Genomic DNA, 15,136 nt, shown 5'->3' with positions numbered 1-15,136 from the left:
GCAATGCCTGCCAGTACATGGATGAACTTACAGATATCTAACCAAGGATGGCAGCACTAGACTGTTTTACCTATATTTTAAACATGCGAATTTTGGCAGAACAGGTATGGGATCCGTTATCTAGAAGGCTCCAAGTCACGGGAGGATCATGTAGAAAATTCCAGGTCCCAAACATTCTGGATAATAAATTCTATACCTGTATAAGGGCATCTCTCAAGCACATTAACATGGAAAGACTCTTTAGAGATATCAAAAAGCAACACCTTTTTGGTGTTCGCATTGTGGATAGTTAAAAAAAAATGCATTAAAGGATACCTAGAGGAAATAAGTCTCAAACAACTAGACTTATTCTTGAACATGTTTCACTACTCTTGTAGTGGTAGGGAATTTTAAACCCTTAAGGGTAATACAGTCACCAACATCCAGCCACAATGGTTTCATTAGGCTAGTGCCACACAGAGTGGATTCTCAGCTTGTGTTTATCCACAGGCTGAGAATACGCTCCAATACTTTAAAGAGATACTGACACCAGAAAGTGAATCTCTTTTCACATCTATCATAACATTGTCTTTTCAAGAACTTTATAATTTTGCCATAAAAATATTTGCCTGAGGCAATTATATTACCTGTCTTATCCCCTGTGTTCCCCTATGAGGGGGCGGCCATATTTGTCTGTTAGCATTAGACGCTATAACTGACAGATTGGGAAGGGACAGTCAGGTTGGCAAAACAGTCAGGTTTAGGAACTTCAAGTAACACTTACAAAACCAAACCTGTCAGCGAAAAACCGTCAACACGACCTATAGGTAGCTTTTTATGTAGATTCATATTTTGAAAAGTAGTTTTTTAGTGTCAGTATCACTTTAATTATCTGCAAGTTGTGTCTGCACCGGAAGGTATTGCTTCAGCCCTGGGGCAGGAACCTGCTGCATATATTACCCACAAACTGCTCAAGTATGCAGTTTCGGGCTGAAATGCGATACGTGTGCCTGAATCCAGGCTGAAGCAATACTTCCAGGTACTGGCACAACTGCACAGGCCACGAATCTGCTCGTATGGCAGTAGTTTTAGGCTGACAGCCCACGGAGCAAATTAGTCGCCTGTAATGGATCTCTGCTACCACGGGCAGAGATTACTTCGGCTTTCCTGTTGCGCAAAGTTGCCTGCAGGAGGAAACTTTGCACGTCAATGGAAAGCCAAAGGAATGTGTAGGCCCGCAGGTGGAAAGGCATTTTCGGAGTGCTTATTTGCCTGCTGCCAGCTGAGTGAATTGCAGGGGTAACGATGTAAAAGCAGCATTGTAAGTTGCTGACAAAAAGCCGTTTTGCAGGACCTCTGTTAATGAATAATTTTGTTTGTTAGACCCAATTCTTTTTCTATAACTATTGATGGATGGATGACTCATAAGGGACTAGATCATGTGAAAGGAAACAAATGCCCAGAACCAGATGGTGTTCATCGTAAAGCACTAAAAATGCTTAGCTCTGCAATTAGCCAAACTCTATGTAATTTTACAGGATTGTAGAGACTGGTAAATTGCTAATGTAGTGCCACTATTCAAAAAGGGATCCTGTTCTCAGCCTGAAACTATAGGTCTATTAGTTTGACACCAGAGGAAGAAAAAGCTTTTTGAGGGGGTAATAAAAGTATGATACTTAAATACATACAATATGCATCTGTGTAGCAGTGGATGTGATGTACATAGATTTTTTGCTAAAGCTTTTGATACATATGGAACAAATATTGTTAGTGAAGTAACACAGGGGTTTGCCCTCCACCCTTTGCTTTTTAATTTGTTTATTAATGACCTTGTGGTGGCATTGTAAATACTATATCTGTTGATTGCTGATGATACCAAATTGTGCAAAATGATGAGTTCCTTGCAGGATGCTGCCACTTTGCAAAGAGATTTGACTAAACTGGATAACTGATCGATAAATTGACAAATTAGGTTTCATGTTGATAAATGCACTTTGGTAGAAATAACATAAATGCTAGTAAAACACTAAATGGTAGTATAATGGGGGGTGGAGCTTGCTCAGAATAGCTCATTAATGCTATCCCTACAGCAATCTTATAAATAGGGAAGCACCGAATCCCAGATTCAGTTCAGGTTTCAGGCCGAATCCAGCCTTTTTTCTTTGATGGATTTGGTTTCGGCTGAATCAAATCCTAATTAGCATAAATTAACATATGCTAATTAGCATTCGGGAAGGGTAACATTTTACAGGGAAAATCTTTTCTTTCAACCCTCTTTAGCATAAGCTAATTAGGATTCGGCAGAATTCACCAGGGTGGGTTTGGCCAAATCCAAAAAAAGTGGGTTCGGTGCATCCCTACTTATAAATCAGTGAATGTAAAGTCATCCTTCCTATTTCATCTTTAACTGGAATGCTTGGGGTCTGGTGTTTTGTGGATACTTTTAAAATTATTTCTAAAATTTATGAAAAAAAACATTAAAGAGGTACTTGACACTACATCTATCATAACATTGGTGCATGCTATTTATAATTTTGCCATAAAAATATTTATCTGATGCTTTTACATTACCTATCTGATCTCTATGACTGGGCAGCCACATTTTTGCAGCAGGAGTCCGTTAGCATTAGAAGCTATAACTGGCTGAGAAGGGACAGCCAGGTTGGCAACTTCAAGTAACAATTACATACAAAATCAGTGAAAACCAATCAACACGACCTATAGGTGAATTTTAATGTACATTTAAATTTTGAAGAGTAGTTTTTAGAGACAGTATCACTCAACTGGGTTTGATACCATTAAGCAAAATGTACTTTTATAATATTAGAGGAAAAGGAAATAATGTTAAAGCTGTTTAAACAATGTAATGTGGGTAATGGCATTGCTGGTTTCATATCTTTCTGAAAAAACAGCTCCCTTACCTGCAGTACATACAACCAGGGCCAGCATCAAGGGGGGCAGGGCAGGAGTTCAGTCACTTTTGACTGCTAAAAAAAAGGGTGGGCTTCCAGCTAATTGAGTCAGAAGGCATGTCTGGGGCTTCACAATTGTACTTCAGCTTACATATATCAGGTTAGAGCTCCTGTCCACAAAACTTGCACCCCTAGGCAGGGGAATGCACAGTAGTTTACTGTATTCACTGCATGGAATACTTAGAAGAATGCAAAAACATAGTGGCATGCTGCTGTAGTAGAAAATAAACCATTTTTTTATGGAAAAGGCCCACTAGCTGGGACAGAAAATTTGCTAAGAGTATGACAATAAATAACATACTAGGGGGCCGATTCATTAAAACACGATTTCGAATCCCGAATGGGAAAAATTTGGATTGGATACGATAATTTCTTAAGATTGCAAATATCACGAAAACGCTTACAAAAAAATCGTATTAGTCACAATAATATCGTATTGGCGATTCGAATGTCACAAAATTTTTGTACCGAACGATTGTAAACAGCGGCAGAACCTTTAGAATTTTTCTCGCAAGTGTATGAAAAAGTTGCGCGAAAAAAAAGGAAAATACGCACGGAGCGTTCGTGTCTTAATAAATCTCCCCCTAAATGTTAACTTAAAGGTAAACTGCTGAAAAAAATAAATAAATAAAAAAATAAAGCTCTTGCACCAATAGAGAATATGTGACATGATTTGAAAGGTCTCTTGACAACTTACACTATAGTAAACCTGCCTAGGAGAAAAGACTGACATTTTATTTTGGCAGTTCTATGTTGTACATAACATCCTTTAGAACAGTGCTGTCCAACTGGCGGCCTGCGGGCCGATCCCCCTATGTGTGGCCCCCCACCTGTCTGGCTGCTTTGATGGTTTACCTTTGTGTAAGGTTTAAATGGTATCAGTACTGAGATTAACTGGCCCCCTGCATGGTTCTCACCTCAGATTCAGGCTGTAATCCCCCTGTATTGTTTTAAAATGTAATCCCCTGTGTTGTTCAAACCTTTTAATCCCTGCATTGTTCACCCCCTGCAGTGTTCATACCTGTTCATACCTGTAATCATCCACATAGTTCACACCTCAAACATTGTATGTACTGCCTGGCCTATGCTATGGCAGCATAGGGTAGGCAGAGTATGGCACATAAGCAGCATAGGGCAGGGAGGGTATGGCACACACAGGCAGGGTAGGGCAGGCAGAGTATGGCACATACAGGCAGCATAGGGCAGGCAGAGTATGGCACACACAGGCAGCATAGGGCAGGTAGAGTATGGCACACCCAGGCAGCATAGGGCAGGTAGAGTATGGCACACAAAGGCATGGTAGGGTAGGCAGGGTATGGCACACACAGGCAGGGTAGGGCAGGTAGAGTATGGCACCCAAGGCATGGTAGGGCAGGCAGGGTATGGCACACACAGGCAGCATAGAGCAGGCAGAGTATGGCACACACAGGCAGCATAGGGCAGGCAGAGTGCTGCCTGTGTGTGCCATACTCTGCCTGCCCTTTGCTGCATGTGGGAGGTGAACCTGGCAGGGGTTTGTTCTGGGAGTTTGTTAGTAGTTGGAAAAAGCCATTAAATGGTCCCTAAGGTGTGTAATTATGTGCTGGGGGTTGCTGTGCTACCCACAGGGGAGGAGGAGGCATATGGATTTAAGAGTGTGTCTTAATATGACATAATATAATTCTTTCATATATGAATAATGATTGATATCCCCGCAGGGAGGACTAAGCATTTGGGTTTTTGCTGCACTACCACCATTGTGATGAAATGGGTGTGGTTTGAAGTGGGTGTGGCCAAAACTGGCTTCCATTAGCGGCCCTCCACCCTCGGCACAGCAGAAGTTGGACAGCACTGTTTAGAACATCACTGCTGACGGATATATTCATGAAAATTGTAAAAGCCATAGACTAGCTGAAAGAAACTGAGATGTGAAAAGCTGGAGATGCATACAGGAAAAGTTACTGATCACAATTTCCAAGAAGGTTAAAAACCATGACTGTAAAAAAAAAACAAAACAAAAAAAAAAAACCCATAATGTACACTACCTAAAATTGTGGACATTTTCTCCCTGAATTTAGCAAAGTCATGGTCACTACTATGATTTATGCAGATACTTCTGTGACCACAATTTTGTGCAAATGTGCAGCAAAATTGGGTTACATCTGATTGCCATTTTGATAAATCACCTACTCAGACATCCCTAATTATAATACTGCTTATTAAAAAAAAGCAGTTTTGTGCGAAGTAAGAGTCGCTTCGATGCTATTGCACAAAATCGGAGCAACATAACGGCCGTGTCTGACCACCTCAGACATCCCCAAATATAGCATATAAAGATTGCCTTGATTTAAAAAAAAAAAAAAAAAAAAAAAAAAAAAAAAAAAGTACCATTAGCAGGCTAAAACAAAATTATACAAAATGTCACTATGTCAGTTTGGATTTGAGCCTGATGTTTTACAATCAAATGAAAGGAAGTCTTTTGTTTGTCTTGTCTGCTAAATGATATAATTAAGCTTCTATCCCTGAAGCCTACCAGTAAAAAGCAGTTCCCTGATACACATCACTCTCAGAAGCTGGAATGAGATATTTCAAATGATCACTAAATGCCAGTAGACAAGAGAAGCTCCAAATCTTTGTATTCTGGTTAGACCCCACTTCACAGAAGGTCATGGAGTAAGAGTTACACAGCAGTTCAGACAAAATCTCTTTTATTTTCACTCCTACAGTATATGAGCATCAATTTTTGGTCAGTCCTCACATTCTCTCTTTCGTAATCAGAAATGTATTGTCTCTAATGATGAGAGATTTTTTTTTTCCGGCAGGCATGGATTTGTATAAAAAAGTTGTGTGGCAGGAGTGAAAAAAACACCCACAGACTTAAATGCATTTAGAAAAAAAACATTTGTGTGCATGTAGCATTCCGTAAATTATTGGTGAAGCCGAATGAGATAAATTTGTTCATCACTAGTTATCGCTTGCCTCTGAACACTAGAAATTATATCCATGATCAGCTGGAAGAAAAACCCAAGGGCTTGCAGCCATTACATTTTGTGTCTGATGCGTTTTAGAAGTGATCTCTGCTGTGCATACAATCTGCATCTTTTTCTGGCCCCCAACTAGGGTGGAGGGGGTAAATCACTACTGTACAGTATAGTGCTAGCTATATTTGGTGGGAACTTCCTTAACCTTGCATTATTTGGTGAATTCATTAACTCTCTTCCCCACAGTTTAATGGAGCCTTAGGCTTGCTCTGTTTTTGCAGGTTTGCATTTTCAAACTGTGTGAGAGGCAAATAAACAGGCCCTGTGTTGTTCATACCTGTAAGACTCTACATTGTTTATATGTGTAAGGCCCTGCGTTGCTTATATTTGTAAGGTCCTCCATTGTTCACACCTTTATACCACAACATTGCTCACACTTGTAAGGCCCTGCATTATTCTCACATGTGGTGCCCTGCATTGTTAACATCTACAAGACCTTGCATTGTTCATGAATATCCCTGCAGTGACCACCAACCATGGGTATTTGCTGTGCTACCACCATGTGGGTATGGTCTTAAAAGCTCTTGTAATAACAGGGGCATGGTTTAAAAAAAGGGAGTGGTCAAAACTGGCTTCCTTTATTGGCCCTCCACCAAGTAGGCCAGAAAAAGTCCGGTCCTCAGTACCATAGAAGTTGGACAGCACTAAAATATATCAAATAACATTAAAAATAAAATCAAATATCTTTAAAATAGATTAAAAAAATTTATTTTCTTTCGCAAAATTTTAGGATGAACATATACTTATAGATCATTAATCTTTACAAATTATATATATTATATAATGTTGCAGAAGTTGTCCCTGCATGATCACACTAATGTTTCATTGATGTAATAAAACAAAATTAACATTGTTTTCAAATTAATAAAATATGGAAACTTACTTTGGATATATGGCATTCATGAGCGCAGAAGCATAGCCGGGCTTGCACACACCTTCGGAAAAATTTGCATACCTTGTTGCCAGTTCTACTGGTCTGTAGAAATAAATAAATTAACAAGATTTATCAAAATACAAAAAATGACAATTCCTAGTCTGAAAAGTATGCGTGTTTCTAGTGTTGTTTTTTTTTTTTTTTTTTTTTTATTATTATTAGTTTCTGAGATATTACCAATTTTAGACCATGCTTTAGTGTGTCAGGCAGTCTAGGGTTAAGTGACTATACAGTAAGTGAATAGGTTCTTCAATACTTTACATTTTAAAGAGAGGTTTTTAGCTGCAAGTTTAATATTAGCAGTCTCAAACTACTACCTTAGAAAGCACTTGAAATAGAATAATGTAAACTGCAAAAGTACTTAGAGGATCATCATCAATTCACTTATTGTGTTTGGGGACCCCTTTAACAAATACCCAAATACCTGATAAAAGCTAATGACTAAAGCAGTAGCTTTGCATTGATTTTGCTAACAATACAATATAGTTTACACAGTCCTAAATCCTGAACTAGCCACGCAATGCACAAACGGCAATACAGGAGCTAAATGCGAGGAATGCACACACTCCACAGTGTACACTGCACACACTTTTTTTTATGAATTTGGTGGAAATCAACTAAAACAACCAATGGAACCATAAGCCTTACATTAGTGGTGGGGTTCATTTCTGAAGGTAAATTAAGAAATTATCTTCAGAATTAGCTTACATACAATAAACTGATTATATATATATATATATATATTTATATATATATATAGTCAAGCTGTGTGTCCACACTCTAAACCAGTTTAACAGATGCTGAAGCCAAAATATGTAAATACCTATAAACAGGACCAGCACACCATTTCACAGCAATTCTTCTATTTATTCATTCACCGTGCGTTGAATGGTGTGCTGGTCCTGTCTATAGACACTCACGAAAATAAAGACTCCCGATGCCTGGGTGCAGTCCTCCACTTTTCTTAAATAGATATTCGAACGAACAGGGCCGCATTACACAGGACTTATGAAGAACAACGTGGTTTATTTGAAGTATAACAAAGACTGATGTTTCGGCTGCTATTGCAGTAAGCTTTATCAAAAAGGTCTATGTAAATACAGCCATAAGCACTTACAGTAATGCTGCACTGAGTCCTCTATTAAAAGAAGCACAGGATTTCTTATTTCCTTTTTTGTAAACATGTTCTTAGGGTATCTGACTTCCCCTCTCAGAAACATCCTTCATTCCTGAGGCCAGAGTCTGCCCAGCTCTTTCCATTCAGTAGTGTGCAATTCTATACAAAACTCTCTCCCCTCTCTTGCTCCCCCCCCCCATAAGAATTCATAAAACTCAGGAATGAGTGATCTGAGCTATAACAGAGAGACTACAAACAGGAAGCTATGAAGAGCAAGCTAAAATGGCAGCTGCAATCAGAGAAAGCTTCTAGGGCTCTTTACTCAGGTATGATTTTCTGCAGAATTTAGGGGCTGATTTACTAATCCACGAATCCGAATGGGAAAAATTCGGATTGGAAAACGAACATTTTGCAACTTTTTCGTATTTTATGCGACTTTTTCGTAGCCGTTACGACTTGTTCGAATTGTCACGACTTTTTCATAGCCATTACAAATTCCATGAATTGTCTCGACTTTTTCATAGCATTATGACTTTCGCGAATTGTCACGAATTTTTCATAGCCATTACGACTTTCGCTAATTGTCGCGACTTTTTCGTATTGAGCGCTCGAAAAAGTCGCAAAATACTGATCATTACAAAAAAACGCTTTTCGGACATTCGTGGATTAGTAAATGTGCCCCATAGTGTTCTAGGTGGCACTAATGTGGCAAATTTATTGGCAGTAAAATGCCAAAATGACTTTCCTTCCCTTTTAAAGACTTTATAGATTGTAGTGTATGACATAATTTCAATTTAATCTGAAAAAGACATATCAGAAATTATCAGCCCATTACATGTAATAAGATAGCACTGCTCTAGGCAAAGGGAGCACAAAGCAAACATGAATCATAGCTATGTGGCAATTAACAATAGAAAGTTTTTGGTTTTTTTTTAATTGCCAAAGGAAATAGCTTATACTAAGAACGGAACTTACAATAAATATGTAGTTATTTGGAGTAAATGGAACAACGCATTCAACTCAATGTCATAAATGTCAGTGTGCTATAGCTCAGTGTTTTTCAACCTTTTTTGGGCAAAGGCACACTTGTTTCATGAAAAAAATCACGAGGCACACCACCATTAGAAAATGTTAAAAAATTTAACTCTGTGCCCAGCAGCAGTGCCCCCCTAGTACACTGGTGCCCAGCAGCAGTGCCCCCCTAGTACATTGGTGCCAAGAGCAGTGCCCCCCTAGTACATTGGTGCCAAGAGCAGTGCCCCCCTAGTACATTGGTGCCCAGCAGCAGTGCCCCCCTAGTACATTGGTGCCAAGAGCAGTGCCCCCCTAGTACATTGGTGCCCAGCAGCAGTGCCCCCCAGTACATTGGTGCCAAGAGCCAGCCCCCCTAGTACATTGGTGCCCAGCAGCAGTGCCCCCATAAGTCAGTGTGCCCCGTGGCCCCCCCTAACACATTGGTGCCCAGCAGCATTTTACTTCTGCTCTTCGGCGGCTTCAGCAGCATCTTCCCCTCACGCGCGCCGCCTCTGCACTTCTGCCTACACGCGACCGCACACAGGCCCTTTTATAACGTTGCGCCCCGTGCGTACTGACGTCACCCGTACACACGGGGCGCAACCAATGACAGGGCCCGGATTTTATTAAAGTAAAAAGTAAAAATTGCGGCCCTGCCTACGGCACACCAGGCAACATCTCGCGGCACACTAGTGTGCCGCGGAACAGTGGTTGAAAAACGCTGCTATAGCTTACTGTATCATATGATGAAGCTCTGTAACTAAACTACATGTGTAATGCCTATGCTACAAAAGTTTTCCAAGCAAATGTCCAATGTACCTATGCACCGTTATGTATTTTTTCAATAAACTTACCTGAGTAAAAAAAAAATAGAAAGTTTTGATACAAAGTCTCCATGAAGAGAAACACACTGTGGGGAGAGGGGAATAGTTAAGACTTACATGATTTCATGAGAGACAAAGGGTAGCATTTGCATTTTTTCTGTCAGCATTTTTCAGCAGAGGGATGCTATAAGATGCTATATGCAGCCACTATTTATTGGGTTTTTGGGGGGCCTCTGTGCTATTGAAATGACAGTGTGGACTTGGATTCAAAGGACACACTTTCTGGAAACTTTCTAAGTGTGACACTCAACTCTGCAGACTTAAACACTGCTTAACGTTTAAAGGAGAACTAAAAATATACATGGCTAGAAATGCCATATTTTCTATAATGAACTTACTGCACCAGCCTAAAGGTTCTGCAGCTCTATAGCTACCATGTGCCAGGCCTTTACAGTTGTCACAGGATTTTGTTAGAAGTGTCAGTGACATGCACATGCTCAGTATGCTCTGAGCAGCTGGGGCATCTTTGGAGGCACAGATCTAACCCAATATCCGGAAAGCTCCGAATTACGGAAAGCCTGTCTCTCAGACTCCATTTTAATCAAATAATTCAGATTTTTAAAACTGATTTCCTTTTTCTCTGTAAAAATAAAACAGTGCTTTGTATTTGATCCCAACTAAGATATAATTAATCCTTACTGGATGCAAAATAATCCTATTGGGTTTAATGAATGTTTTATTGATTTTTTAGTAGACTTAAGGTATGACGATCCAAATTACAGAAAGACCCCTTATCCCGATTACCCTTGGTCCCAAGCATTCTGCATAATGGGTCCTATACACAAATTTCAAGCCAATTTTTTAAGTTAAGATTTAGTTCTCCTGGAAGCTAAAAACTGATTATTTTCAGAACCAACAAATAAGAAAATATAACTACAGTGTGTGCATAAAGAATGGTCTGTTTTTACATTTCCCATGTGAAAAAAAAAGTGGCAGTCAAAAGGTTAAAAATGTAATCAACATAATTTTCCCATCGATTAAAAAAAAACTTTTTTTAATTTTAACTTCAATCGATACAAAGAAAAAGAGAGTACACAATCATCCTTTTGATTTTTCACAAGCTATCCTGAGCAAACAATGCTTATGCTTTATACAAATAAAATACACTTGTATTACTCATAAGAAGTGTGCAACATAAACCAATATTGTGCAAATTATGCTTCATGGGGTTTCAGCAATACATAATAAAAAAAACTGTGTTACAACTTTATCAATAGCTTTAGAGTCGTGGTGGTACAAAGCATATTATTCTGTCACCTGCAAGTATGACTCACAAACATGGGGTGGGGCATAACAAGAGTTAATTTACAGATTATAATACACACACAAAGCCTTAGGCCAACTTGTTAATAACTCAGGAATGTTATGTGATTTTGCCATGTTCAACTACAGAACAAAAAAAAATGATCTGAGGTATGTGCTTAATAGTTAAAATGTTTAACTTAAGACATTTTTGCCCATTTGCTAATTAATTGCCATATCCCCATAACAGCATTGCAGAATATGTTTGAAAATATATTGGATGATTATATGCATGTACATTTGGACATAAAATGCATTTACGATTGGTGTCTAAAAGCGTTCTGCACTAGGTTTTTCTGAACACACATGAAGGATCTATTATCTGGAATCTCTATATGTTTCAGACAAGTGTTTTCTTAAAGGATAAAGAAAGGTAAAAACTAAGTAAGCTTTATCAAAAAGGACTATGTAAATACAGCCATGAGTTTCAAAAGAAACACAGGATATCTTGTTTCCTTTTTTGTAAACATGTTCTTAGGGCAAGAGTACCCCAAATTTGTCACCTTGTGATCTACTCTTGCCACCTGGCCTCCATCATGAAATCTACTTTAATAAAAATAGTTGATGTTTAATACATAATATGTATATATAAATGCAGTGTCAAATTCACATTTAATGCCCACATAACAGTATACAAGCGTCAACACAGCAGTATGGCTGCAGTCAAAAGCTCTGTTATGTTGGGGAAAAAAGAAGTGGTGGGATGTCATCCCTCCTTGTGGTCTACCAAAAACTTTAAAGTGATCTACTGGTAGACTGCAATATACCTCTTGGGCACCCCTGTCTTAGGGTATCTGACCTCCTCTCTCAGAAAAATCCTTCATTCCTGGGGCTAGAGTCTGCTCAGTTTTCTCCTTTTTCCTGCTCCCCCCTCCCTTAAGAATTAATAAAACTCACTTCCCCCCACCATTAGGAATGTGTGATCTAAGCTATAAAGGCTAGAGCTATACACCAGGAAGCTATGAACACCAAGCTAAAATGGCAGCTGATATCAGAGGGAGCTTCTAGGGCTCTTTACTCAGGTATGATAAAGCTTTTTGCAGAATAAATATATTGTTCTAGGTGGCACTAATGTGGCAAATCTATTGGCAGTAAAATGCCAAAATGACTTTCCTTCTCCTTTAATTTATAGTCCCATGCCTAAAGTAAACCAAATGGAATATTAACATTTAACACATAGGTATTAACAAGGGATCAGTTCAGGAAATTTTGGGGATTCAGATGAGTATATTTTTAAGTAAAAAGAAGAAAAGAAGTAGCAAGCAAAATGTCTGCAAACACCATAAACCATAGGTTCCCTTCTTAAAGCAACCATAAGGGGGCCCATTAACTAAGGTTTTTGAGAAAAGTTTGAATTTGGTTTTATGTTTAATTTTTTTCAAGATTTACGTATGTGTTTTTTTTATACATGATTCTTTCATTTTTTTTTCTCAAAAAATTTGAGAATTTTTTTAAAACCCACAAATTGAGATTTATAAAACCCTGACTTTTTAAACTGTCAAAAAGCACACCATGTTTAAGCTGGCAAGAACTATTGAATCCTATGGAGGCTTAGAATAGTAGGAGTAATAGAATAGTCAGTGACAACCTGTCCTCGACATATTTTCAAAGAGAAGTTAAACAAACTATTGTTTTCTATTTTTACTTGAGGGGGAAGTTAATCCCATTATTGTTTTCTATTTACACATTTTCAAGGAAAAGGTAATCACACACTTTCAAGGGGAAGTTAATCCTCAAAATAAAACAAAATTCAAAACATTCGTGCCATCAACTTACAACAAATACATCATTGATCATTTTTTTTTTTAAATAAAAAAACTCACAGGAGGTTAATGTGAGTTTCTATTAACATAAAAATCTGCCCCTAAGTGCCTAAAATGGAGAAAACCAACAAAATAATGTTACAAAATAATTGTATAAACAATTTGTCACATATATGTGTATAACGAAATTGTAAACCATATTTCTGTTGGTTTTAGTTATGTACCTTTATTAACTTGGCTTCCATAACTCAAGACTATACATTGTTGCTAGAATTGCCCCTCCCCACTTCAAACTAGTCTTTGTGCCCCACCAAAGAGCTAATGGAGAGAAACATAATATTGGATAATTCTTACAAAGTCTATCAAAGGAGATTTAACAGAAATTTAAAACACAGTCAAATTATTTACGAAAGCTGAGAGTTTTCTTCTTATGTGTCAGCGAAAGCACTGCAGTCCTGCTGAATCTGACCAGGGCAACTGCAAGGAGTTTGTATGGGTTTCCTCCAGGTACCTGGGTTTTCTTCCCATACTCTAAGAACAAGTATGTTAAAGGAGAAGAAAAGTAATTTTGGCATTTTAGTGCCAATAGATTCGCCAAATTAGTGCCTCTTAGAACACTATATTTATATTTATCTGCAGAAAGTATTGCCATACCTGAGTATAGAGCCCCAGAAGCTTTCTCCGTTGGCTTAAGACAGCAGTTGCCATTTTAAATAGCTTCCTGTTTGCAGTCTAGCTGTTATAGCTCAGATCACACATTTCTAAAGAAGGGGGGAGGGAGTTCTTAGCATTCTTATGGGAGGGGGGAGCAGGAGAGGGGAGAGAACTGCACATACTCTGGCCACAGGAATTAAGGATTTTTCTGAGAGAGGAAGTCAGACAAAAATGGAGATAAGAAATTCTGTGTTTCTTTTGATAGAGGACTCAGTGCAGCGTTTCTGTGAGTTCTTATGGCTGTATTTACATAGACCTTTCTGATAAAGCTTACTTAGTTTTTACCTTTCCTTCTCCTTTAACTGTCTTCTAATGAAATTAAACCATACTATGCATGTGCATGATAGGGACCTTAGATTGTAAGACCCACTGGGGCATTAAAGGAGAAGGAAAGGCTAAGTCACTTGAGGGTGCCAAAATGTTAGGCACCCCCAAGTGACTTTAATCGCTTACCTTGTACCCCGGGCTGGTGCCCCTGTTAGGAGAAAACTGCACCAGCCCGGGGTACCTGTAGCGAGCGCTTCCATCTTCCTTCTGGGTCAAAATCCCTGGGCCGGTGCATGCATTGTAGAATGAAAAGGCGACTTTTTTGTTAAAGTTCGGCTTTTCACTCTACTGTGCATGCGCAAGCACGCAAAGAAGAAAGAGGAGACACTCGCTCGCAGCTACCCTGGGCTGGTGCGGTTTTCTGCTAACAGGGGCACCAGCCCGGGGTAAAAGGTAGGCGATTAAAATCACTTGGGGGTGGCCTAACATATTGGCACCCCAAGTGACTTAGCCTTTCCTTATCCTTTAACTGATTTAAATGATGAACAATGTGTAACATTGCACAATATATAAGTAATGAATAATAATTTTCTCTCAACACATTTGTTGTTAAATTATAACATACTTATATCTAAAAACAATCTCAATATTATTTTGATCCCCAAGTTTCTCCTCTTCTTTCAGGCCAGTCACAATACCCCCGAGAATAGTTATATTTAAAAAGAAGACTGCATATGTTTCATATTACATTTGCTGCACTGCACAAGAATAGAGAACTACATACCACACTTTCAACATAAATTATTTCCACAAAAATAAATACTCTAGAGTTAGTTTACACTGTATGTAAAGCTAGACAGAATTCTTTCGCCAAGTATAGTTTGATTTAATAAATATCTGGATGCCTATGTGTCCAACCTAGTAAAAGCTTTTACATTTAAACTCCTGTTTATTATAAAAGTACATAGTTAATGGAATTTAAAACAGGTGCACAGGTAGCTAATGACAACTTGGATATATAATATATATTAAGTAGTTTCATGTATAATTCAGAATCCTACATGTTCACAAAACAACTTACGCTGCAACAATATTTTGTTGTCTGGAGCTGGGCAGATGCTGTTATAAGTATAGAAAATATTTTACATTTTTTGGTATGGCAGGTCCTTT

The 15,136-nt window shown here is 38.5% G+C and overlaps 1 protein-coding gene across 8 annotated transcripts in view; it reads right to left on the bottom strand.

The window, feature by feature from the left end:
* Positions 1 to 15,136, bottom strand: part of st3gal3 (ST3 beta-galactoside alpha-2,3-sialyltransferase 3) — a 140,397-nt gene that overhangs the window by 67,131 nt on the left and 58,130 nt on the right. For 5 of the 8 annotated variants that reach the window (XM_012960776.3, XM_012960778.3, XM_012960779.3 and 2 more), the window contains 1 exon segment: positions 6,855 to 6,947. The exons of the other annotated variants lie outside the window; for them this stretch is intronic. In XM_012960776.3, the coding sequence (XP_012816230.1) occupies positions 6,855 to 6,947 (93 nt within the window). 8 annotated transcript variants of the gene reach the window in all.

Source organism: Xenopus tropicalis, chromosome 4, assembly GCF_000004195.4.
Source record: "Xenopus tropicalis strain Nigerian chromosome 4, UCB_Xtro_10.0, whole genome shotgun sequence".
In the NCBI taxonomy this organism is placed as follows: domain Eukaryota; kingdom Metazoa; phylum Chordata; class Amphibia; order Anura; family Pipidae; genus Xenopus; species Xenopus tropicalis.
This window is presented reverse-complemented; position numbering and strand designations above follow the sequence as displayed.